The following is a 27,523-nucleotide window of genomic DNA, read 5'->3' as shown; positions in this document are numbered from 1 at the left end:
CACATTAGAATAAAAATCCTACCTTAGTGCCCCTTGTAAGTCTCCGGTTCACGCAGCCTCCGCTAGAGGACTCCCTCGTTCTTTATGCAAAGCGCGTCGAGTCGAGATGGCAATAACACAGCAACAAAATGTGCATTGCTTTCTCCTTTTCAACAGGGTCAATTGAGACAAAATTGCGCGGCGTGATTTTGATCAGTAATCCAGCAATACACATCCTGCAGTTCAAGCATTCGATATGGAACCAGCAGTTTCAAGACACTGGTTGTTTGTGTGAATTCGCCTGATCTTACTGCACGTGTTTTTTTGTTATCATTTTTACATTTTTGAGAAGGTGGGCATTGGAATGAGCACGTCTTTGTGCCTCCCAACAACTTTGGGGGAACTGCATCGCCGTATAGCAAAGCATAGAATGCAGTAACTCCAGACATACAAAAGTTGCAGCATTTCCACTCGAAACTGCATTCGAAAACGTGACGATGTTGACTTGTCGTTACAGCCTAATAGTTCACGTGGGAGTTATGGTTGGTCGCGTTCGTTTCAGGGACATGTCGCAAAAGATTTGTTTATTCTTGTTGTATTTTGTCATCGTTGGTCCCTGTTGTAGAGGATCTCTCGAGGCTGTAGGTCTGTCGATTACACCTGTTATGAATGTAATGAGGATTGAGGATTTTCTAAAGCTGCCGAATGACATCGCAATTTTCAGGGTTGCCAGAACAATTTATTACCATGGTGCAAAGTGAGCCACTACACTTCACCACAATCACATTGTAAATATTATGCACGAAATACAAAAGCACTGTCTCACAATACACATATCAGAGAGACCTTATCGTCCTAACTCTACTTCTGATCAGAGGCCACAGCCGATCAGAGGCCACAAAAGACAACCCTTCCTTTTAAGGGATAGCCGATGGGAGACGAGAAAACCTGTTTCTCTATTTTTCACGTGATCTGCCACGGACCTTCTCTGTCGTCACCCGTTGTCACTCACGTACCCATCGCGTGATCACGACGTATCTCGAAGCAGTTTGTGTTGCCTATGTGGTTTTATGTCACGGCCGATTAGCCATAAATATTACAAAGTACAGGATAAGTCTGACTGCAGTCAGTGCGCATTTGTCGTACTTTGAGTCAAGGGCACACTGACTATCCTTGAGTGATAAATGATAACTTTGGTCCTATACGTAATTGCAAAATGTGCCCCGATGTCATATGTGCATCTATGTGAAAGATACACCCTTGCAAAATGGGATAAATCTTTTGAAAATAAAATTTTGTTGTCCTGTGCGTAAGTTAACCTCCAGTTTTTGTCTTCATTCGTGTACAAGTTAAGGTCAAGTTCTCATTCAAAACAGTCGAAAATTCGATTTTTTGAAAGGTATGTGTGTTTAGACTATTAGGACGAAAAGATTTTTTAGTCCGCGCGTTGCGAAAGCTGCTACAGCCCATTGTTTGAAGCAGTGTCACGTCCGCCGTGACACGCTCTCAACCGGAGACACCCGGCTCGGGTAGAAAATTTGTCGTGCCGTGACGCACGTTCACAAAATTATTTATATTGCAGTACGCATGCAAACATATTCACCGAAACAGCTGACGAACAACGTGTGCACGCTGCCGAACGCAGCGTATTCAGCTCCGCCAGATCGGCTTTTCTCGGCAAGAAGAACTAGGGAATTACTCTCCAGAATTAATTCGAGTTAGAGGAAGGTTTGATGTAAGGTCCTGGAATTTCAGACTAAACGTAAGTAACGAAAACTCTTCTTTTTTGGTTAAATTTTGGTCAAAATTGGTCAAAACATAATTTTTGGTCCGACATATTCGATTATGTTTTTTGAATTTTGAAAATCTAACTTCAGATTTGTGTTTAGTGAGATCAAATATATGTAATAACATGTAGTTTTTGCGCAAATTGAACTAATAATACGTATAAAAGTTTTCACTAAATTTTAAACAGGTTTTTCTCGAAAAATGATACTGCGTGTAGTATAAAATTAAAACGGTTCAATCTGTTAACTTGTACCTTTGACCCACGAAAAGTAAGCACTTTTCTTGGGAACTTACACGTATACGATACGAAATTTGTTAATATTAACTATTTTTGTAAAGCCATAAAGAGTGAAAAAACCCAAAATCAAAAGTTAATGTTAATACCATATCGTTAAATTTAAGGTTATTACATCGTGGTTAGGTATAAGCTCCCATAAATTTAATGTAGTATGGAATGATATTATCCATTTTTGATTTCAGAAAACTCTTGAGCGGCTACATTGCACGAACTCTGCATACTTCAAACTCACAGATCCTTGATAAAACTATAATTAAGGGCGCCATTTTCTTTTTTTTTGTATTGAAAATCTAAAATAAAGTTCAGAGTATGATAAAGCATAATCCCCAAATAGATCCTTTGTATGTCTTTTCACTGTAAAAAAAAAAAATCCAAACTTTGCCTGTTTTTTGCTCATTTGAATTAGAACCTAGACTTAAAGTCTTGAGAAATAGGATGAATCTTTTCGATTCACATAGGAGTTGGGAAACAGTTGCGAAGAAATTACTGAAGTTTGTTAGCTACGTTAATGTACAGATATTAATGCGAGCATCTAGGCGAAAGGAAAACATTTTTATGTATTTTGAAGCATTTTCTTTTAATATAACTTGTACTCCAAGCGAAACTTTATATTTTATCTTAAATACGTTCCATTTTAGAATTTAGGTTTTACAAAAGCGTTAATTACCTTTGACTGCATGCAGCTTTTTTAAAATGTTGCTTGTTACTTTAAGTGACATGCAGGTGTGCAATTCATATCCTGTTGACGTGCACCTGTGAAGCAGAAGAAATAGATGAAAGTAATTATTTTTTTACTATAGGAGAAGTTTGTGGATAGATAGTTATCCAAATTTTGAACCAACACGTGTACAAACTGTGATACTCAACGGGGATAACCAGTCTGCAGTAGAATCAAATAAAGCTAAGCAGTAATCACGAAATGTTAACAATAAACTGCTTATGTTTTTAATCACTCTTCCTCAGTTTCTAGATAAATGATTTTTACGTTGTAGACAACAATAACTTATCATTTTTGGAAGTGAATTTAGGCTTCAGGTGCAAAGAACGAGTAACAGACATTCTTCGCTGCCAGATAAAGTGTTTAAGATTATTGCGTAGCATATCAGAGACAGCATATTAGGAGTGGTAGGGAGGGACGGTCGATACTTGTCAGTAGTTGTTGGAACGTCATGTCTGTGTCAGCCAAGACCATAATTGATTGCCACACTACTATGCCTCAAAAGATCAACACGTAAATACATTTCAGCCATCAGTACCAAAGGATGGTGCGTAGCAAGATGATCTTTCTGTTGTGTAACAGATAACGAATTGCGGTCATTGTACTTTACGTGGCACCTGGACCCACATTCATACACAACTACTGAATACTGCCACGTCCACTGGGTTACAGCAGTGGTTTGCAACACCACAATTATGTTGATACTGCAATGCGTGCGCTACATTTGTACATGTTGCAAAAGAAAAACATCTCAGCATGATATCTTAACATAAGAAAAATGAAGAATACAAGCAAAACAAATGCACTCACCTTCAAAGTAATCTCTGTTGGCCAAAATGGACTACTAGCGAAGACTATATAGCTGATCTAACCATCAGCGAAGATGTCTTTTGAAATCGAACGATATGCCTCACCATTCTGTGGTGGTTAGTACACTGGACTCACCTTCGGGAGGGCGACGGTTCAAACTCGCGTCCCGCCATCGAGATTTAGGTTTTGCGTGATTTCTCTGAATCGCTTCACGCAAATGCCGGGATGGTTCCTTTGACAAAGGGCATGGCCGATTTCCTTCCCCATTCTTCTCAAACACAAGCTTATGCTCCGGCCTCGTTGTCGAAGGACGTTAAACACTAACCCCTCCTCCTCCTACTAGCATTCTGTATGATCGGTATACCCGCAGACTGACTGTCTTTCAGGAATCCCTTAAACGGGAAAATAAAATAAATCTGCTGGTCCCAAATCCGTGTAGTACGGTGGAGGGGGGGGGGGAGAGAAGAGAAGTGTTGTGGGGCTTCCCCTGTGAACAGCCACGGAGAAGTAAGGGCAGCGCAATTCGACAGATGTAAGCTACACACATAAATGCATACCTAGCGTAACTTGTAAGCTACACATAGCGAGTCCACAAACGATGATGTTAACATGTTATGTAAATGCGACTATACTTTGACAAATGTAGACATTCGAAGTCAACAATTTCTTATTAGAGTAAAGAAAAAGAAATACCTGCATAAAAAATAATCAGCCAAAGTAGAACAAGTCTGATTACACATTTCCAGAAGGAAATCCTCTAAAACAAAAAATGAAATATAAGACGAAGAACACGTGTGACATAAAAGTGATGTTTCACTTGCCTGATTACCAAATTATTACCTAATTATAAAATTATCATCTCCTTCTTCTACGTCTTTCTGGACGTACTTGTAGCTGTGTTTTCCCTCTCTTTTATTCTCTTTACTGTGCGACTGGAATAGTTAGTGGTTCCTGAAATCTTTTAAAGTACGCACTGTAATGAGATTTTAGCTTCTTCCGATATAAATTTAGTGGCATTGCGCCAAATCACACTTGCCTGATTATTAAGAACTTTCGATGGATCTCTGGTGCCAAAGATAGTTACGAGAACGGTGACAAGAACGTGTTTCTGCATCGGGCCACGATCTCATCTACAGTTTCGAAAGCCCGCGCCAACAATGCAGAACTCTCCGACGGCTGACTACGGAACGAGACCTTACACTCGGTGCGTTCGAGTTTCGTCAGCAGGCAAATCTGCTTTACCTCTGTGAGTTACAGCGGCAGGTAACACTCCTTGCTGTCTCGAACACGTCCGTGGAAATGCATGCGCGCCTTTTTAATACAGATTACCGTTTAGACACCCAATCGTCAGCGAAATTTTCGTGTTGATCCTCGCCTTTTCACGACACTACGAGTTCCAGGACACGAACAGCACGGGTAATAACACAGTTTCCTCGAGGATTACTGAAGTTACTTCTACATCTTTTGATAACTTTCCAAAATAACTTGCTGCATCTTCCCTGCCGATAAATCTTAAATCTAGTCACAGTTTTCGTTTGATCCCCGATGTGATTGTACTTCCATTAATAAATGCTGCTGTAGTCAACTGCGTTTCGGAAGTCAAGGAGTACTGCATCCACCATACAGTCTCGATCCATGGCTCTTAGGGCGCCACGTAAGAAAAAGACGAATTGGGTTTCGTATGACCAATGTCTTCGGAGTCCATGCTGATTGTAGGCGGTCGTTCTGTTCGAGATGCCTCATTATCTTTGAGTTCAATATTCTACAAGGGGTGGATATCAAAGACATTTGACAGTAGTTTTGTGGATTACTTCTGTTAGCCTTTTTGAAGATGGATGTGACCTGTGCGTTCTTCCAACTACTGGGCACAATGTTCTGTTCGAAGAATCTACGTCATATTATGGTTAAAAGATGGGCTAACCGTGGCAGAAATTCTTCGTAGAATGTGATAGGGATTCCATCGAGCCCTAGAGCTTCGTATTATTTTTAGCGAGTTTACCTGTTTCTGAATGTCAGTGGCACATGTAACTACATCACTCATCTTTGTAAAGGTGTGAGAGTTAAGCAGGACAATGCTTCCGGAATCTACTTTGTAAAGAAAAATTTGAAACGTATTTCATTCCATCTATATTTGCTCTGCTCTCCTCAATTTCAGAGTCTGGACACTCTACGACGAGGAACTTGTGCTATTTCAGAAGAGTCCATGAATATCTATGGAAATGGATCACTTCTCTTGGTGTCGAAGGAAAGAAGGAAGATTAGGTTTTACGTCCCGTCGAAAACGAGGTCATTCGATACAGAGCACAAGCTCTAACTGTTTCTTTAATGATGGGGAAGAAAACCGGCCTTGACCTTCTAAAGGATACATCTCAGCATTTGCCTGGAGGAATTCAGGGAAATCACCGAAAACCTAAATCTGGATGGTCGGATGCCGATTTGGACCGTTGTCCGTCCAGCCTACTGACTACTGCGACTACTCGCTCAGTGTTTGGTAACGGACTTTGATCAGGACTCTACTAAGAGAACATTACCCCTCATACTTCAAGAACAGACAGCAAAAAGTCACTCTCCACAGCAGTGAGGCTGATAATGAAGGATGTAGAGTGCAATATAGACAATGTATGAAACAGTGCAGTTAAAGACATAAGTTCATGGCTTGCAAAAAGTAAATTGACTCTAAATCACAGTGAGGCTCCATTTTTATTTTCTAACACACAATTCAAATAAAACTGTCATTTTGATAGCAGACAATGGGCATGTGATTAGAGAGTCTGAACAGTTCAAATTTCTAGGTGTTCAGATAGATGGCAGATGACATGGAAAGCCTGTGTTGTGGGTATTGTTCAAAAATTGAATGCTTCTATATATGGAACTAGTTGTAGTCGGCCGCGCGTTGCAGTGGCCCAGTCTGGTTAGATGGAAAAGTAAGAAAAGAGAAAGGACATGTTTCTAATATGTAAGAGAATTGGATATACGTCCTCATCTCCTTCTCCCTCCTCTCTCTGTCCTTGTCCTCCTCTCCCCGTCTTTGTCCTCCCCTTCCTCTTTCACCTAGCTCTGTCCATCACGTCCTCCTTTTTTCTCCGTTCATCTTCTCCTCCCCCTCCCTCTCTCCATCTCAAAAAAAGTTCAAATGTGCGTGAAAGCCTATGGGACTCAACTGCTAAGGTCATCAGTCCCTAAGCTCACACACTACTTAATCTAAATTATCCTAAGGACAAACACACACACCCATGGCCGAGGGAGGACTCGAACCTCCGGTGGGACCAGCCGCTCTCCATCTCATTCTGTCCCCCCTTCCTCCCGCTCTCTCTGTCCATCACCTCCTTCCCCCTTTCTCTATGTTCTCCTCCCCCCTCACTCTCCATCTCTTTCAGCAGTTTCTCTCTGACCATTATTTCCTCCCCATTTCTCTGTCCATCCCCTCCTCCCCCATCTCTCCATCTCCACCTGTCCCCTCTCTCTGTCCATCTCCTTCTTTCCCATTTCTACATCCGTTTCCTCTAACCCCTGCACTCCTCTCTTCTTCACCGCTCTCTCTGACATTGAGCCTTCTTTATTGTTATTATAAATTCAGATTCTGCGGTAATATTCTAATCGTAAGCCGATAAACCACAAATAAAACTTTCCTGTCTGCTGAGAAACTTTCACTATACACGTGTCCAAACGTTTATTACAGTATCAGGTAAAAATTTGAAGTAAATCGGTCGAGTATCTGCTGACATTTAAATCGGTCGAGTATCTGTTGACATTTTTGGTAACAGTATTTCCCCTTTACACATTACATGTACATTTATATATCATATAGCTTAAAGATATATAACCTATGTTGGTGTGAATGTGCGTTAGGGTATTGTGTAAAAATTTGAAGTAACTTAGGCAAGAACTTTTGAAAATTTTTGTTAATAACCTTTACCCTTTATTAATTAAAAGTTTATTTATATATTACACGTATTAAAATTAGGTATACAAAAACAAGCTGGCATTCGAACGCAAAGTTTTGTCAAAATTTGAAAGCAATTGATGGAGAACTTTCGGAGATATACGATTTTGAACAAACTAATATTTACATTTTTATTTATATAGAACAGAACAGTACATACAATAAGTAGCAGTGCAACACGAAAATTAGTCTACTTTACTTATTTTCATTCGCTCATAACATGCGACATTGTAATTTGGGGTAACTCTTCCCATTTGCAACGGCTATTTTTGGCTTAGAAACGGGCAGTTAGAGGAGTATGTGATGTCAGTTCGCGAGCGTCCTGCCGACCCTTGTTCAGGAACCTGGGCATTTTGATATTGGCCTCTCAATATAGTGTAGTGTAGTTTGTTATTAACAACATGAGCTAATTCCTGAGAATTAACAGCTTTCACTTAGTTAATACTAGGCAGAAAGTCAATCTGCCTGTGGATCGATCTCCTTGACTCATGTGCAGGAAAGCATGCAGTATTTTGCTGCGTCTATTTCCAGTAAGCACCATAAGAATTTAAAAATGTTAGCGGTTGTCCTCGCTCTTTCAAGGCTAAACTCTCAATCTTATTCTGTCGAAGAGTTCCTGGAGAAATTGTTGGTTATGCTAATACCTACTCGCAGCCTATCGTCTGCGTAGGATTCGTGTAATTTTATTTTGTCTAATCGTTTCTGATGTTACATTCATGTACGGACTCGTTCGATGACCGTGGTGCTACAGGAGTAGACGTGCAAAATAAAAAAAAATCAAAGGAATCGCAGCATTGGAAAGTGGTTGTGGCAACGGTAAGAATGTGCAGTGGAAAAGGAGCTGTAGCCACTACGAATGGGAGGATGACGTCTGGGATACTCTGATGGCCAGCACAAGTCATTACGAGAGCCAGTCGCAAAGTTTTAATTGTCGCCTCGAAAAACTCAAACTGTGACCTTGTAATTTGATGTGATGTTATTCTTCTCTCCATATTCACCTTTGAACGGTGCAGTTTTTTTGGAAAGGATGGATAACCTGACGCAGACTTTTCTTGCAGAAGCCTGTATTTTGGCTGTTGAGGGAATGTTACACGTCGAAACTCACCTTTTCGTCATTCTGGAAATGCCTGCCATGCACTGGTTGCTTCATCCGAAAGAAGAGGAAGAAGTCACTGGATACAAGGCCAGGGGAGTGAAGGGGGTGTGAGGCAAAATTTGATTGTCCAGAGAAGCAGCATATATGACTGTGTCTTGTTGCAGACTGTCAGGAACGTTATTATGGATCAAAACATCCCTTTAGACAGCTTTCTGTGACGCTTCGTCTAGACACTCTCCCCTAACCTCTGCAGAAAACTTCGGTGGCATGTTTCTCTAATAGCTTATTTCTTACGAGTAATATCCGTCACCATCACACCACGACAGTCTCAGCATCACCTTTCTCGATGATGGTTGGATCTTCGTCAAGTTCGGCGGATGTGAGTCGACTTGTTTCCACTGGTTGGTTTGCACAAAAATGGCTCAAATAGCTCTAAGCACTATGGGACTTAACATCTGAGGTCATCAGTCCCATAGACTTAGAACTATTTAAACCTAACTAACCCAAGGACATCAATAACATCCATGCCCGAGGCAGGATTCGAACCTGCGACCGTAGCAGCAGCGCGGCTCCAGTCTGAAGTACCTAGAACCGCTCGGCCAGATCGGTTTGTTTTTTTTGTCTCGGGGTCATGGTGATACACTCAGCACCTGTAAGCGATGATTAGGCAGCTAAACAAGTAATCTAGATAGGCCCGACAGAGCTGCAAGAATTGCACTGCTGCGTCTTTTCAGCAGATTTTTTCAACGGACCTGAGTAATCGCTGAACCCAGCGAACGGGACGTCTGTCATGTCGCAAATGTGGAAAACGTCGGAAACTGATGCACGACTGATTTTTCGAGTGTTCCACTATCGCTCCGAGTATTCTACGGCGGTCTTTGATATCTCGGCCTCCACTTCTCTTGCATTTCCCGGTTCTTCTCAGAGAGATGGCCTGTCACCTCATTCTACACCACTAAAGACTCGTTTGACCACACTGGAAGCGTCTGCGTTACTGACTGTGTGAGTTTACTGCGCATTTTTGCTATACGCTTCCACCAACTCAGCACTAGTTTGTTGCAATGTTACTTCAAATGTGACAATGAAATCACCGCACGACGCTCCACTTTTTATAGGTGCTCTGATGGTGCGCTCCGGTACTGTGGCGCAGAGATTTCAGAGTGTACGAGGGCTGCTGAAACTTTCGGCAAAGAAAGAAAACCACGAATTACGTAATTTTATTTTTTCGAGGTGACAATTACAACTTATCGACTGCCCCTGGCACAGCAGAGCGGGCTGCAGACAGGTCGTGCGGTTACCCTTGACGAAGTTCTTGTCGATGCGCAGCGCGGCCTCTGCGTCGTGCAGCGCCAGCTGCGGCTCGCCCATCAGCAGGTGGCACTTGCTGCGGCACACCAGCGCGTTCTTGTCGCGCGGGTTCAGCTCCAGCGCCTGCCGGCACCACACACCGACGCCTCACACACCGCCACGTACTCCTCGTCTCTGCATTTCTTGTGACACACAAAATAAGAGCACAATGTTCCCTCAGCTTGTACAGGGCTATACACTACTGGCCATTAAAATTGCTAAGCCACGAAGATGTGCTACAGAGGCGAAATTTAACCGACAGGAAGAAGATGCTGCGTTATGCAAATGATTAGCTTTACAGAGCATTCACACAAGGTTGGCGCCGGTGGCGACACCTATAACGTGCTGACCTGAGGAAAGTTTCCAACCGATTTCTCATACACAAACAGCAGTTGACCGGCGTTGCCTGGTGAAACGTTGTTGTGATGCCTCGTGTAAGGAGGAGAAATGCGTACCATCACGTTTCCGACTTTGATAAAGGCCGGATTGTAGCCTATCGCGACTGCGGTTTATCGTATCGCGACATTGCTGCTCGCGTTGGTTCAGATCCAATGACTGTTAACAGAATATGGAATCGGTGCGTTCAGGAGGGTAATACGGAACGCCGTGCTGGATCCCAACGGCCTCGCATCACTAGCAGTCGAGATGACAGGCATCTTATCCGCATGGCTGTAACGGATCGTGCGGCCACGTCTCGATCCGTGAGTCAACAGATGGGGACGTTTGCAAAACAACAACCATCTGCACGAACAGTTCGACGACGTTTGCAGCAGCATGGACTATCAGCTCGGAGACCGTGGCTGTGGTTACCATTGACGCTGCGTCACAGACAGGAGCGCCTGCGATTGTGTACTGAACGACGAACCTGGGTGCACGAATGGCAAAACGTCATTTTTTCGGATGAATCCAGGTTTTGTTTACAGCATCATGATGGTCGCATCCGTGTTTGGCGACATCGCGGTGAACGCACATTGCAAGCGTGTATTCGTCATCGCCATATTGGCGTATCGCCCGGCGTGACGGTATGGGGTGCCATTGGTTACACGTCTCGGTCACCTCTTGTTCGCATTAACGGCACTTTGAACAGTGGACGTTACACTTCAGATGTGTTACGACCCGTGGCTCTACCCTTTATTCGATCGCTGCGAAACCCTGCGTTTCAGCAGGATAATGCACGACTGCATGTTGCAGGTCCTGTACGGGCCTTTATGCATACAGAAAATATTCGACTGCTGCCCTGGCCACCACATTCTCCAGATCTCTCACCAATTGAAAACGTCTGGTCAATGGTGGCCGAGAAACTGGCTCGTCACAATACGCCAGTCACTACTCTTGATGAACTGTGGTATAGTGTTGAAGCTGCACGGGCAGCTGTACCTGTACACGCCATCCAAGCTCTGTTTGACTCAATGCCCAGGCGTATCAAGGCCGTTATTACGGCCAGAGGTGGTTGTTCTGGATACTGATTTCTCAGGATCTATGCACCCAAAATGCGTGAAAATGTAATCACATGTCAGTTCTAGTATAATATACTTGTCCAATGAATATCCGTTTAGCATCTGCATTTCTTCTTGGTGTAGCAATTTTAATGGCCAGGAGTGTACATAAGTACCTCTGGGGTTCCAGAACACGTCAGTGCAGAAACTACAAGACACACAGGAAATAGACGCATATGAATGGAAAAAGCAACTCTACAAGTTTTGAACTCGCATTACAGGTACACAGCATTGACACCATACGTGATTTGGCCAACGTCAGTACGATAGTCAAACTCATGCCATACACATTCCAACATGTCACGGTAGATACCAGCGATTGTATTAATTATTATTCCTTGTAACTTTTCCTGATGACGTGTGAGTGGAAGCAGGAATACACTATCTTCGACATAGCCCTATCATAGAAATCACATGGTGTTAAGTCACGTAACCATTGGGATCACTTAGGGCCATCCTATACTGAAGAACTTCAGTTATGAGATAATCATGAAGGTTTGAACAAAGCTATGGTGGATTACCGTCTTGTTGCAGAATGAATTCTCCACTGCCTTGTTATAATTCTGGCACGTGCGTTTACCACAGCATATCCACACTCGTGAAACACGCACATTATGACAATTCACTTCTCAGACAACTGAAACTTGGCTTCGTTACTGAATACCAGCTTTTGCGAAAGGTCGTCTTCCTTCATCAGCCAACACAAATCCGGCAAAAGTTAAAACGAAGTTCATTGTCCAAAATAGTCAACGCATTTAGCAATGGCAGCAGGCATACTTTTACAAATAGACGTTTGCGTAGAATCATCCAGACATTTGACTGCAGTATCTGCAGTTCTCTAGCTCGCAAGTGTCGTCCATTGCTTTGGACTCCTGAAGACTAATTCCAACACACGCTCCACCTTCTCTACTGGCTGCCCTGCCTCTCCCGTTTGCCTTGCACCACAAGGGCAGCCAGTCTGACGGAATTTGTTGCACCAGTCGTGGATTGTTTCGTGTGCTGGAGCTTTCACCCGATGTTTGGCATCAAAATGTCGCTGAACCGTTATATTTGACTCATATTTAGGGAAGTCAGGGAGACCAAACGCACGTATCGACTAATTACACGCCGTGTTTTGATATGCCTGCCCGCTACTGGAGCGCCCAGTAACTGTGCCACGGCGCGTATTACCAATAGAAACTTTGTACTCTTCCTGTATATCTTGTACTTTTCGCGCAGTTGTCTTCTGCAACGCCAGAGGTTATTACGAATAACACTGTATAAATTGGGAACACTAGAACATTACCTTCTCACCGTCTTGTACATCAGCAAAAGCCATATCAGTTCCAAATTTCGTCTGGAAATGTCACCTGGATATCTACATCCTCAAAATCCCACAAACCTCTTCAAATCCTTGAATGCCATCCACTCCATCTCACTTTCTGCATTTGCCTAGCCTCTCAACACGAATCCTACACCACATTATCCGTACTGAAGTACATAATGTTGTTTACCAGTCCAGTTAACTTGATACCAACCACACCGTTGTTTCTACCTTCATCTCTTGATAAGCTCACTACACGCTGTAGTTGTGCTGAACTGGTGATAGGCGGTAATGTCAACCTCAACTGCTGACTTGTGTCATGGAGTGAAGTGTAATAGCAAGTCGGTTTTATGGAATCTGCGCAGTAAGGTGCATCGACCAGCAGACGTCATAGACTGGTAGTAAAGAACTACCGTGTATGGCTGTACCCATAACCACACCGGTAATGAAGCTGCCCCTCTTGTTGGTGAACTACTCACAGCCAGTTACACGGCGTAAGAAGCGTAATGGTACGACGAACTTCAAAATTAAGTTACACATTATAATGTAGACCAAATAACTTTTATTGAATGCTGCACTACACTTAAAAAGGGATACACACACATGACACTATTTTTCAACGCAGTCAGTAAGTTTCCACATACAGTGGTTGGAACGTTCTACGAACTGCTCAATTACTCGACGTTATAAATCCTCTTCTTGGTCATTGAACCATTCATAACTGCTGTGCGAATGTTTTTATAGTTGGAAAATCTGTTTCCCCCCCCCCCCCCCCCCCCCATGTTCTTACAGCTTTCCGGCAAGATGAAAATATTTTAGTGTACAACTCACGTCTGTGCGGCCTTGGTCAAATTATTGACACCATTTCAACACGACTGGACGCAAGTGTTACCAGTGAGAACCGCCGCCACGCTGTCTGTGTTCTGCATGAAGAGAACAGGAGTTAACACACCATTCGTCGGTGACTGAAAATTATGCCAGAAACTGTGTGAGGCAGTAGACAACAGCAGATCCCCACCAGCTCCACCACAGGGATCAATTACAATTAAGTTTCCCAATTCTTTTCCCACAAGAGACTAACAATATAAACTTTTTTAAAAAATTGTGACGGAATGTCATTCTCAGTACAGCAGTCATGACAAACTGTAGTGGACTCTGTTGTAACCATGGGCGAAGCGTTGGTTTCATCAGTGACAGTTATTTGTAATATGACGCGGTGACATACCCGGAAAACTTTTATTTGACTTTGGCCGCAGAGGCCCACGCTGAGTAGAGATGTCTGTACATTTACTGTTTTACCTTCCGATCAAGGTACATAGTTCTTCATATCTCTCCTTCATCCAAAGGCTCTTAGCTGAACAGCACGGCAAGATCACTTGCGCCCATTAGAGCAGAAAGCCTTTCCGTCTCCTTCAGTCAAACAGCTGTCTTTTCCAAATCAAGTTGACCTACTCTTGATGTATCTTCCTCATAATACCATGGGGCTTACAGTTACAGCTTCAGAAGAACCTAATGACTTATCGATTAGAAAACAACATTGTTTTCTCTCGATTTGAAAGTCACACTTCACCCTGTTACAAATAATTACCACGTTTTACCATCGGACATTCTCCCGTGCCCAAGCCCCCTGATGAATCAGTGTATCTGCATTCCTCTTTCTTAAAACTCAGTAATTCCATATGGATATTTTTTCTTCGATCCGTGTCATCTTTCCTTTACCATTATCTACAGTTACTATTATAACTTTTATTATTATTATTATGATAATTATTATTATCATTATTATTATCCCAAACAACATTAATTGTTGCACTGATACGTGAAAGGACACAAGATATCAGAGGATAGTCAGTATGACTTTCGAAAGTACTCGGATGGACATAAAAGTGCCTACATCTACAGTGCAAGCCATTAATATTGCAACATGTTATTTGACTTGAAGTATTATAACTGAAGATATGATGCCTGAAGACACCGTGACAATTTTTAGTGGAATGAAGAAAGGAAGACACATTCTAAGTTAGGATAAATGAACGTAGAGAATGACACACGGTGTCTGTGTTTCTTCATCGCACGAACTGTACTATGTGATTGGATACGCAGCTATTTAGCACATCAGGGCAATCCCACAAAGTATGTAGGAGGGACAGTATCTACGTTCTGTATGCAGAATAAAATATTGCACAGTGAATATTTCTTTCCGAAATCTTGTTTGAATGTGGTTTGTTTGATAGAAGATCGTGTAAGAATGACAAACATCTTGTAGCACGCGTTGGAGGTCGACAGCAGCAGGATCGTTGTCTATGAAGAGAGCAATTTCTCTTTTCACAATACTGCTGCTCGAGTTGGTCGGGAGCACAGGTCTGGTATGTGGGTATGGAATATTGATGAGTTCACAACGATCCCAGCTCACGCCATACAGCGTCTAAATGGCCCAATGCAACTAACATCCTAGAGAACAGGCACATTGTTCGCTCAGTATTGCAGGATGGTACAGTCACGCGGTACATCACAAGTGAAGATGTGGAATTTTTTTGTAGAAAAACAAATGTCCAAACGGAGTACGCAATAATGTCTGAAGCGCTACAACCCGTCCTCAGCGAGGCCACCGTTGTGGCTTCACTCGACGGGCACCAGACTGAAGCCTGCCGACAAGTGGTGCGCAAGAGCCCAATGCTGGACACAGTAGTCGCACCACGCCATGTTTTCCGATGAGTCCCACATCGGCGTACAGTGTCGTGATAGAAGAATCCGCATGTGGAGGCTCTGAGGAGAGTGAATGTTGGCAGACTGCATTCACACGCGCACAGCATCTGGCCTGACGGAATGGAGTGCCACTGACTATATAAAACCATCGCCTTTTGTTAGCATAGCTGGTAATTTGTACAGCAAGGGCTTGTTTTCTGACGTGTTAAGGTCTGCGTGAGTGCGCTATTTTCGAGATCTCCGTGACGTATTCCCTCAACGAGATTACAGGAGATAGTATGTTGCCTGTGCTGACTTGACTTATCGCCATAGAGATGATGTTCGGCTTTTGCCCTGGCCAGACGTTCCCCAGATCCTTCACCAACTGAGAACGTCTGACCAAGGATTGGCTAGTGACTGGAAATCTACCACTCGCCTCCGACTAGGATTGATGAGGTGTGGCGTACAGTCTAAGCGCTTGCAATGACCTAACCATGTATGATATCTGAGCTCATTTTGAGTTGATACCCAGCTGGGTTAGAGCTATTGCTGCTGCCAGAAATGGCAGTCCTGCACACTAAATTTTGTACCTTGTATTCAACCGAATCACTTACGTATTCTTCCTGCTATACTGTGCACGCACAATATGTACAATTCCGTTATTACCTGTCCTTTCTGACATTGGAATCTTAATGGCAGCAGTAGAGGGTTACTAAAAAGTATCGGCGGGATTTTACAAGACGAATTCGTGAAAAACACATTACGTATCAGAAAATAAAAACATAATACGGATAGAGCATCTGACCAAGTTTTTGACTCACATTACGGGTGCTCAGTGTGGACAGCAGTTGTGATGGAGCAAACATCAATATTTGCTCGAAATTTATTCAAGTCACTGACACGAATTACGGGAGAAGGCGCTAGTACAGCTCACTTGGGAAATCACTTCAATGCGTCGCCCATCATCAGGTGTGAACTAACTGGATGCGAAAGTACGGAGCATATAATTTGGCTACAAGTTCTGACAAACCTGTCCCCTAGTGGCGACTTCTGTAACTACGTCACGTCTTGTATTACGAATCGAAACTCGAAAAGATGCTCTGTCGATTTGTATATGTCATGTATCTATATGTCTGGTAGAGTTCGTAGAATCATCTTCTGAATTCGAGTAGGTACTAAAGCTTTCGGCACACGGACCGTGTATTGTGAACGTCAACGTTGAGCGTGCCGAATTCAACGTACTACTGAACGCTCACAAACGATGCGACTTGTACACACGGTACGTGGGACCCAACGTGGTGTCCGCGATCCCAACGCACTCCTGCGACAGTTGCGGGATGTTTTTAGTTCGAAAATCACACTGTTTACCAAACGGGCGCGCGTAAAATTCCTACATTAGCTCTATTAAAACGCACATTTCCTTCACTGTCCATATGCTAGTCACGTTGTTCTATATGTATTATACACAAACAAAAACTCCAATGTCCATGTACACGTTTTCAGACAAAAAGGAAAGTACGATTTCCAATCAATAAGTATGCAGGCTTAGAAAAGTACCACTACAAACAGTGCGACAGAAATTTGCAATAGTTCTCCACATGAGATAAACATTATTTTATCATTCCCACATTTTCGTGAAATCCTAAAATCATTCTTACTCGATCACTCTTCCTACCCAGAAGCAGGATCTTCACAAAATGTGAACCGCGAAACTTAAAAGAAAAAGGAACAAAATATCTTTAGGCAGATAGCGCAAACTGTCCTATAGATTAACCCAACCGGACAAACTCACTTCTCAAAAAAAGGTGAATTTATATGTACATAACATAAAATATTGTAGTATATACTTACATTAAACTAATAATAAAGCAGCAGAACCTATTAAAAACGGGAATGTTAGGAAAAAATATTTTGATGTGGCGGGACGCGAACCACCACCACATGCCGCAACACGTTTTAAGTCAATTACGCTACTCACTTTTTTTTTTAAATCTCATTTTGTTCGCTTTCGTTCGTTGCATCTGCTGGGGGCGGACGTCGAAGGAAATCCCTTTAAGTTCGTTGTTGATCGATTAACTCAGTTTTTTTTTTTTTTTTTTTTTTTTTTAATACGGAGGGCTGCTAACCCTCTGACAGAGCACGCTGAGCTACCGTCCCGGCAAACACTGCACCAAACAGATAACAGATTTGCTATCGCCAATGCTAACGTGTTTCGAAATCCTAGAAGCTTTAATCTTAGCTATGTTACTAACTGAAATTTAGTTACATCAAATTGTTCCAAAAACAATGTGTTTTTGGTAGATCCTCAGAGTGTCACTGTCTTAAAATGGCGTACTCTCATAATACGTAAGTCACAGTAATTCTTTTGTCACGAATATGATGTTTCTCATTATTTTTTTGCAACGAATCGCACAGTTAAAAACCGGTTTTTCGAGTGACTCTCAAGTTGCTGGTGCTCAGAAACGGCATATATACATATAGGCTTCAAATGAATGCCAATATGGCGCCTCACAATTCTGTGCTGAAGGGAGGTGGCGTGCATGTGACGTAGGTGGCGTAGCGCCACCTCATTGGTCAACGCTCAGAAGCACGCTCACAATATCTGACATGCTAGATATTGCCCTGCACGTTCGGAAAGACTCCCGAACGTGCTATTCCACGCTAAGACGTCAGAAACTCGCCACGCTCAACGCTCAACGTTCGGATACACGGTCCGTGTGCCGTCGGCTTAAGGAATAAGCGTGTGTATAAAAGCACGCGCAGCCGCGCTTCGCGTCGGACCTTGTGGACGAATCCGATGGCGGTGCGCAGGTTGCCGCGCCGCATCTCGCGGCTGCCCAGCGCGAGCAGCGCACCGGGCCGCGCTTCCTCGGGTATCTGCAGCGCGCGGCTGCGCTCCTGCTTGCGCTTCAGCCGCAGCGACTGCTTGATGTCGCGGGAGCCCATGTTGGCGGCCGCGGCGCGGTCCTTGTCCGTGTACTCCTCCTCCTGCACCACGCGCCGCGACCTGCCCGCAAAGCACACCGCAGCTCCAGCCACGTAGCAGGCACTAGGCTGGCGTAGAGAACATTGTTACAGAATAAAGCTAGAAAAGCCAATATACTGACATATTGCCATTAGTTCCACGAGGAGCAATGAGACCTGCGTACATCTACTAAGGTAGCTGTCTCCCAAAATGGGCACACTCACAGTTCCATTTGTATACCTCTCAGTGACTACGAGAGCATGGTAGTATAGAACAACCAATGTAAATCAACTTTATTTCAACTGAACTTTGAATTTTTTTTCTAGAAGTACCCACATCAGTAGCTATATATTAAAAATAAATAAATGAAATAAAACAAATGAACAACATCAGGCATTAAAAATCCCTCCAATATCAGCACAGCACTTCCATAAGAAATAATGAGTCAGAGTTCTTAAAGTTCTACTATATGTACGAAAATATTTATATGAACGTGCTGACTACTGTAAATATGACATTTAATAATGAAATAATATTCGTTGCATTGGATAAAAGCAAAGCAGTCTGCGTTCTAATTCTATAGGCAGCATGTGGGAACCAAAACAAAAAGGTAAATAAATGATCCAGACCGCGCAGAAAATTTTCTGACTGAGAATTTTTCAACTATTCCAGAGAACCTATAACAAAAATTCGTATAAGGAAATATAACACAGGTAAATAATTGTACACTAAATACAATGATCTTGTTACCTACTACAGAGCATAAAGTCAGTAAAACTAGAGGAAACATTAAAAACAGAAATTCAGCAGCCTGGATTGAAGTATCAATCCGTTTGCTGAAGCAATGCATTCAGCGCATACAAACTACCTTGATAAACATAATAAATGAGTCATACATATCCACAGTATTCAAAACAGGTAAGTGTTGTGTGTCTGCTAAAGAAAGACTATGTAAAAGACAGAAAATTACACACCCATTTCCTCACTGTCAACACTGTCAAAAATTGTAGAATCTGTTATCAAAGACAGCTTAATGATCTGCGTCAAAAAATACAACCATTTACGTGAATCATAGTTTTCCTTTTGAAGCGATGTAAGTATGTTGTCATCCACAGTAGAATTAAAAGAGGATGAGTGGGGTACAAGTATATCCATAAATGTTTCGATACTGCTGACAATACGATCATTAAGAATAAGGGGTGTACCTAATGACTGGATCCGACCATACCTAGCAGATACAGTTCAAGAACAACGTTGTAGGATGTAAGGTCCTCCAGTTACGCAAAACACCGTTTTTTCCAAGTTCCAAAACATGTTTAGCACCACTGTGCCATCATCAGTGGCCTCCCGTTTTATTTAATCTATAATGTGAACATTTTTATTAAATGATTACAAATTCATGTGGATGTTTAGTTCAAACAATAATTCGTTTCTTTTTGTTAATACCTTTACATTTGGTGTGTATGATTATTCAGGACGACTTGTGTATTACTTATTACAGGTAGCTTGTCATCTGCAACCAAACGATGTCGATGAGAAATTTTGTTGGGAGTTGACCTATCATCTAAACGCATTTTGTTTGTCGCGATATTTTGCGCCTGTATTCGTTTTTACTTACGTTTACGTGTGGCAAGACCTTTCATTCTCAGCATCATGGTGAGGTGTCGTGATGCATACGTAAATATAACACGTATTTCACAAATAAGGCCGTAAAAGCACTTTGCACTTCACCAAAACACAGTTTTATTGTGGTTGTTGTGTGTCCCAGCCCAGTCAGTGTTCATTTGTTCACCAGTCAGTTTGGCGCCGAATTTGAATTTTGTGTACATTTTATCTTTGTATATGTGTGTGTTTTCTGTGCGCTTCTTAGCTGTTTCTGTTGCTTTTTGCCTGGTGTTCCATTTGTCTGTAAAACGGTGAGTCTTTGCATAGTGTATCCATTTTTCGTGTGTGTGTGTGTGTGTGTGTGTGTGTGTGTGTGTGTGTGTGTGTGTGTGGGTGTGGGTGGGTAGACTTTATATGTTTGTGTTGTCTTTTTTGTAAAGTTCCTTTAATGTGTCAAATAGTGTGCCCCTGCAGAGTGTAGCGTATTCATTTATGACCTGAGTTCCTTCTGCTATTGCCTTCTGTATGTGGAAGTTTCCCCAATTGGTCAGTTTGCTGTATAGGCTGTGGCTGGGTTTCAGTATTCTTGAGTCTTTTTCTCTTGTAGTTGGGTGGTGCTTGTGGGCTATAAGGTGGTCAGCAAATCTTTTATGGGAGCTATTGCTTTTTAAAACTCTGAGATGTTCTGAATATCTGGTTTTGAAGTTTCTGCATGTTTGTCCTATGTACACTGACTGGCAAGTGTTGCACGTGAGTTCATGTATTCCTGATCTGTTAAATTTATCCGTGGGTGTTTCTTGTGTTCTGATGTTTTTCCGTGTTGTGTTCTCTGTCCTGTATCATATTTGGAATCCCTGTTTCTTTAATATGTTACCCATTCTGTGAACAATTTTGTTATTGTAGGTGAGTATGTGCCATTTCGTTCTGTGTGTGGGTTGTTGCTCTGTTGTGTATTGTGTGTGGTCATTGTTTATGTTTTGTGTTGTTCTGGGTCGGGTGAGGATTTATGTGTGTGGTATGTTTATTTTTGTACTGTTTACATATTTTTTGATTTAACTTGTCTACCTTATGGGTATCATAACCATTTTTACTGCTATTTGTTTTGTCGTGTTTAGTTCTTGTGTGTAATTCTGTTTGTTCATGGGTGTTCTGTTTAATCTATGGAGCATGAATGTCAACCTTGCTTGCTTATGTGTCAGTGGGTGGTTTGATAGGTTGTGAATGGTGCTGCTCATGGTTGTCAGTTTCCTGAATGTTGTGAAGTTGTGTGTGTTGCTTGTTTTTTGTATGGTGAGATCTAGAAAATGTAGTGAGTTGTTAGTTTTTGTTTCTAATGTGAAGTTAACTTTTGGGTGTAAGTTGTTTATTTAATTGTGTAGCTGTTCTATGTGTGTATGAGGTTCATCAATCAGGCATATTATGTCAGCGACATAACAGTACCAGTAAATAATTTTGTAGTTTTGTGGTTTTATTATGTATCTGAAGATTGTGTTCTCCATGTTGTTCATAAATTTTAGCTGGGAGGCCACAAATTGGTTATCCCATCGGCAGTCCTTCATGTTGAGAATAAAATTCTTTGTTGAACACAAAATAATTTTGTGATGTTATGGTCTTGAGTGTGGTTGTTATTTCATTGATGTGTATGTTCATTGTGTTTCCTAGTTGTTGTAGTCTTTGTGTGATGATGTTGATTGTTTCGTTTAGTGGAATAAAAGTGTACAGTGATGTGATGTCAAATGATATGAGGGTTGCTATGTCTAGCATGTGTATGTTCTTGGTTCTGTCAGTTAATTCCTTTGTGTTTTCCATTATCAAAGGAGTACATTTTTTTTAGTTGTGTATGTGTCTGTTGGGCTAGGTGATAGGATGGAGCGTTTCAGAAGTTGATGATGGGCCTATGGTAGAGAATTTAGGGTGGGTCCTCTGGAAGGGCACACTGTTTAACACATTAATGGAATTTTACAAAAAAGACAACACAAACAGATGAAGTCCACCCACCCACACAAACACACACACACACACACACACACACACACACACACACACACACACACACATGCTTCTTAGCTGTTTGTGTTGCTTTTCGCCTGGTGTTACATTTGTCTGTAAAATGGTGAATCTTTGCAGAGTGTGGTGTATCAATTTTTCGTGTGTGTGTGCATGTGTGTGTGTGTGTGTGTGTGTGTGTGTGTGTGTGTGTGTGTGTGTGTGTGTGTGTGTGTGTGTGTGTGTTTGTTTGTTTGTTTGTTTGTGAGTGTGTACTTTGTATTTGTCAAGAAAGAACAAACAGAAGCTAAAAATGGAATTTTATACCAAGGAATAAAACTGTTCAACAAATCGTCCAAGGATATTAAAGGCATTGTTCAAACAATTAAAAAATACTTGTTGTGTCATACATTCTACACAGTGAAGGATTAGTGTATTACTTAGTAACAAAGAGCAGAATTTTTGTAAATAAATGTAACGCAAGTTGATAGTAATGATAATAATAATAAAACATCTCCTTCATTTCACTTAAGACATTGCCACTGCAATTCTTTTTTCTCTGCAAACCTTATCCCCAGTACTCTGCAATGTGAAAGAACAGTGCCTTATTCTTCTGAGTTCAACATCAACTCATTATAGAGGGAAGCTGACTCAATATTTCAGGCAAACAAATGGGAAACTACAGTACACAAAATAGAAACCAAACACTGTCACTATCGTCCTGACTTCAACTGGTAGTGTGTGTAGTGTTACATAGTGTATGACGTGATCAGTAGTGAGAAATGAATGGACAGTGTGAATCTACAATTTTGCATTAATAAGTGACTTCTCTGAAAACAGTAGTGTACACTAGGTATAAATCGAATGAGGTTGAGCTGTTGTAAACAGACTGGTCTTGTATTTCGAAGGACGGAGACTCCAATCTCCATACAGGCATCCTGACATGGGTTTTTGTGGTTTTCTGGAATTACTTTAGAAAATATTGAGATGATTCCTACTATACAGCCATGGTTGATTATGTGTCCCACCCTTGTCAAAAAAGAACTGTGTGTATGTGTAATGCCAATATACATGAACTATGATTTATTTCTTATCTTAAATTGTAATATGAAGATTTGTCCAGTATCATTTTAAAAGTAATCCATGAATGAGTAAAACAACAACAACAATAAGCAACTTCTTCTTCTTCTACTACTACTACTACTACTGTCACCTCAATATTACATTTATTAAAGTTTTTATGTTTTTATGACACCACTGTCCTCAAATCAAATTTGACAGACCATAGAACCAATCTCATTCCATGTTGTTATTTTGATCTTTCTCAGATTTTCTTTTGGGTGAATTACAGGTTAATCAAGTATCTCTATACCCTTCCAGTAAAACAAAAAATAAAACCTTTGTTTGATTTCTGACAGATCGCCAGAATCTGCATAAAAATGCACGCTTTCTCTCCTATACAAATGGTCCATTTGCTCCCATCAGTGATCGTATCTCATTGTCCCTTCAGTCATACATATTTTCCCACAACCATGCCATCATATGACCCACTACATCATACTTTCTGTGGGATCTTTCATAGTTTGTCTGTCCACCTCTTTGTCTCACATAGTGGTAGGTCTCTTCTACAACTGACAAGACACTTTCATTGGTGAAGCATACAGGATGAAAGGAATAAGGCACCACTACCAGCTGTTGTGTTACAGAGTTCCAAAGTAATACAAACAATGAAAAGGATTTTTCTACTTTCTGTAATCATAAAACTAAATTGCATTAATAAACATTTTTTATATTACAAAACAATTGAAATCTTTGAAAGAACACATAACTTCTGCCATGGAAGATGTAATATTACTGTTCTTTCAAGCTAGCCTTTATTTCAAACTGATGTTGAGTAATTCCCTTTGTTAGGAAATATCTTAATCACAGCTGACACATTGTCTTTGCTTGGATCAGTGGTTATATACTTTTGAGTGCTAAGTATAAGAATCTCACGTCTTCTCTCCATTCTAGAAGTTTAAATCATTTATTTGGCCACCATTTCCAGGTTTTTAAAATTCTCTTTATTGATATTTGTGAAATACCTAATTTTTTGGCTATTGATTGTTGTGTGTAAGTCTTTTCAGTAAGGAAACCCCTTACTCTTCCTCTTTTTCTTGGAGAACGAACACACTTCTTCCCATAACCTCAAAATATTTGGCACAGTGTTGCAGAACACTATTGTATCCTCATGAAAAGAAATCTGATACAGCACTTCGAAATAACTTCTACCTCAGATATATTACAGAATAAATTTATAAATTGGAGTATAAAATATCAGAAGCACAGAAGCTATGAACAGCTGACAATAGACACCTTGGCTGGAAAACACAGCTTAGCAACACATGGATATCATCATTCATTTGTTCCTCATTCTTGCCAACTGTTGTCAAAAAAAGTTGCCTAGAAGCACAAACATACCAAATACCATTATGCATATCAGAATTAATCAACTAGTTGCCTATCTAAGGGCATGTTTAGAAATCTTAAGCACCTCAGAGGTTAAACTGAAATTTATTCTAGGAACATGTCTACAAGTGTAAAATTTCTATTTTTGGGTATAGCTCATTTGGTGAATGTGAGATGGTGCCATGATTTAAGATCTTAACTTGGCTAGAAGTATATAAAACTTACTGCATATCAAACTTTTGTTAGTTATACACTCAATAATTAAAAGTTGCATTGGTATGTGAAAGGTAACCATACTTCATTAGTATAAGCAAAGCACAATTTTTGATATCAGTATTGTGGGTATTGTTTTTGATTTAACAGCTTGAAATTGGATCCTCATATCCAGCGAGTTTTATAGTAAAAGTATAAGATATTAACAGAAAATTTGTTTATATACTATAATTTTACAAGAATAATGAAAATTAATTATCTGAAAAGGAAAGAAAAATTAAGCTAGTAGAAGAAGAAATCCATTCGATTTCATTGATAACTTACATTTGTTCTGTTTTATGAATAATATGCACTGAATAGTTATGTGACAAATTTTATTGTCTATCTAAGTCACATATATTTTAAATTTTCGACCGATTTAGGATCCGTTGTGTCATCTTCAATTTGAAGAAAATTCTGAACCAGTGGTTATAACACAAATTTTTTTGTATATACTTTCTCAAACTGAGAGATATTCGAAAGCTATATCTTATTCTTTATGTCAGCTACAGTACACTGATGTTAATTTGATGCATGAAAAAGAACATATTTTCTTTGCTCCTCATAAATTATTAATAGTGCATAAATTACTGATTAGAAATGAATAGTTGAGAAAATATTCCATTCCGGGCACAGTTCTTTTATAACAATTTTACTTTGAATTCCCTTGCTTGGAGCGAAGAAAACTCATTGATTATGTCATTGGAGTTAAGTTCAGCAGTTGTGTCTTATTCTGTTGATAAGACCATCTGTCTTCACCCATACTGGACCACACAAGCTATTTATCATCTTTAGTTTGCTGGTCAAACTGGCAACAGAACATACACTTATTTACATAAAGGTTCAACTCAAATGAACGGAATATAGCTATCTATGGATAATCACCTTGCCTCAGGTTTCTTTCTATTTTGCTTTGACCATTTTATGGAGGAGAAAATGTTATACGGCTTGAGTAATTTGGTATTATATTCTTTCTACTAACATCAAACAGAAGTATATGTGATAATACATGTTCAGTTTTAGCTGGCGAATATTTCTAGCCAATTTTGTGGGTCTGTTTGTTGCATTCTAACACATTGTCTCTCTTTTCAGAGTCTTGACTCCCTTATGTAAAGGACATGGTCACCAAATACTTATGAAGTTAAGTGTAAACGCCCAACAACCCAGTGCAGTTGTATCTCCAGATATCATAGGTGTCTAATGAACTAATGAAAAATATTTGTGCACTAGTCTATTAATAACTATCATACTTGTTCAGAAATAATGTTGTTGCAATAAACGAAATTTGGAAAAGTGGGAAGAAAGACAGAGAATAGAGTTGAAAGTGAATTTAAATTTAAAATCAAATTCGAATAATTAGAAAGATGTAGCATGACAGGATAGTGTAAAGTCATTAACTTAGACTGCACATTTGTTTGCAGAAGTCATACCGAAAGTTTCTATGTGAATGATGATTCCAAGAGCATACCTACCACTTTATGGAGGGAACTTTTACAAAATTGATTCAGTTTAAACACACCAGCACATGAACTCCCATAATATTACTAATTAATCACAGAACTCTTATTCTTGAACACTTTTTCTTTACGCTACAGATAGTATCGCTCGAAACTTCGGAGCAGCAGTACTGGCCCGAGCAATAGGTAAATTACAAATTCCCTACACCACTTTTCCTGACTTACTCTACTGTCGCATCTTGCTATAGTTCTCAGTTGGCAGAAACCGGCAAAAATAGAAAGCCTTCTGTCAAACAGAAAATCTGCCTCAGCATCCGCTCGCCGTCCCTTGTGACCTTATAATACCGTAGCGAAGGAACAGCAAGAACTCCACTGTAGTACAACGCGAGCTGTGGAGGCATCCGCTGTTTGAATCAAGCGCACTGCTGCCACATGAACCATGTTAGCGAAAGACTTCTGTTCAATAGCAGTCGTTTGTTTATGACGTTGTTTGTACGACATGCCACTGTGACAACAGTGTTCGTTTACGGTAGTGGGTCGACAAAAAGGCTTCTTCTCATAGTCAGAAGATAGAAAGAAATGGGATAGAACCCACGACCTCTACGGGTTAATTCTCAACCCTTCTCTTTTTATCGTATTTTTTGGTCAGTTTTGTGCCCATTCTGGGTCTGCGTCTTTGGCGGGTGGGTATCTCAGCACCTTCGCAGTACAGTCATGTGTTCTTCAAAGTCTTATACTACCATTCTCCAGTGTAAAACTGAATATACTTTCAGCAAACCTTGATAGTTATTCTTTGTCTACAGAGGAATATTAAACATTTGTTGTAATTACCTTGTGCAGCAGGGGAAGTGGGTGTCGTTTAGGGCATCTAAGACAGGTGTCGTGCACTTATAGTACATCCAAGTTTACTTTGTGCTCGGCGTTGGAACGACTCCTTCATGCAGCTTGGTAAGGCTTATATGAGGCAGCGACAGAGAGAAGCGTGGGACTGCCAGCAGGCTGACAACCAAACAAATACGATTTACTATATGTTGGTTGCTAAAGTCACAGTGCTTCTTGTTCCAACAGTCGATGTTAAGCCTGCGTTACAGTAGGATTCACCGACAATCATATTTAGAAATACGTGAGAATTCGGGATTGAATAAAAAGTCTGTACGCAACATTCTAGAGAGCGAGGGCCACCTCTTGCACCTTTCTCTCCCATCCTCATACCCTGCACCAGATACGTGTCTCCATCCTCAAGTAATGCGCCATTTTGCTTCTTCTTTCTTCTTCATTTTTCTTTTTTTCCGCTGATGCATTAGCTTCAGTTTGGAACTGCCCTTAATTTCCGTCTGACATAAGCCG

At 40.9% G+C, this 27,523-nt stretch overlaps 1 protein-coding gene across 1 annotated transcript in view; it reads right to left on the bottom strand.

Moving 5' to 3' along the window:
- LOC126456068 (outer dynein arm-docking complex subunit 4-like) overlaps positions 1-27,523 on the bottom strand; it is a 136,685-nt gene that overhangs the window by 31,536 nt on the left and 77,626 nt on the right. The window contains exons 3-4 of the mRNA XM_050091823.1: positions 18,245-18,470; positions 9,931-10,063 (exon numbers count right to left, since the gene is read on the bottom strand). Coding sequence (XP_049947780.1) covers positions 9,931-10,063; positions 18,245-18,470 — 359 coding nt within the window. The remainder of the gene's footprint in view (positions 1-9,930; positions 10,064-18,244; positions 18,471-27,523) is intronic.

This window comes from Schistocerca serialis, chromosome 2, assembly GCF_023864345.2.
Source record: "Schistocerca serialis cubense isolate TAMUIC-IGC-003099 chromosome 2, iqSchSeri2.2, whole genome shotgun sequence".
Taxonomy (NCBI): domain Eukaryota; kingdom Metazoa; phylum Arthropoda; class Insecta; order Orthoptera; family Acrididae; genus Schistocerca; species Schistocerca serialis.
Note: the sequence above shows the minus strand (reverse complement) of the source record. Positions and strands in the feature narration are given on the sequence as shown.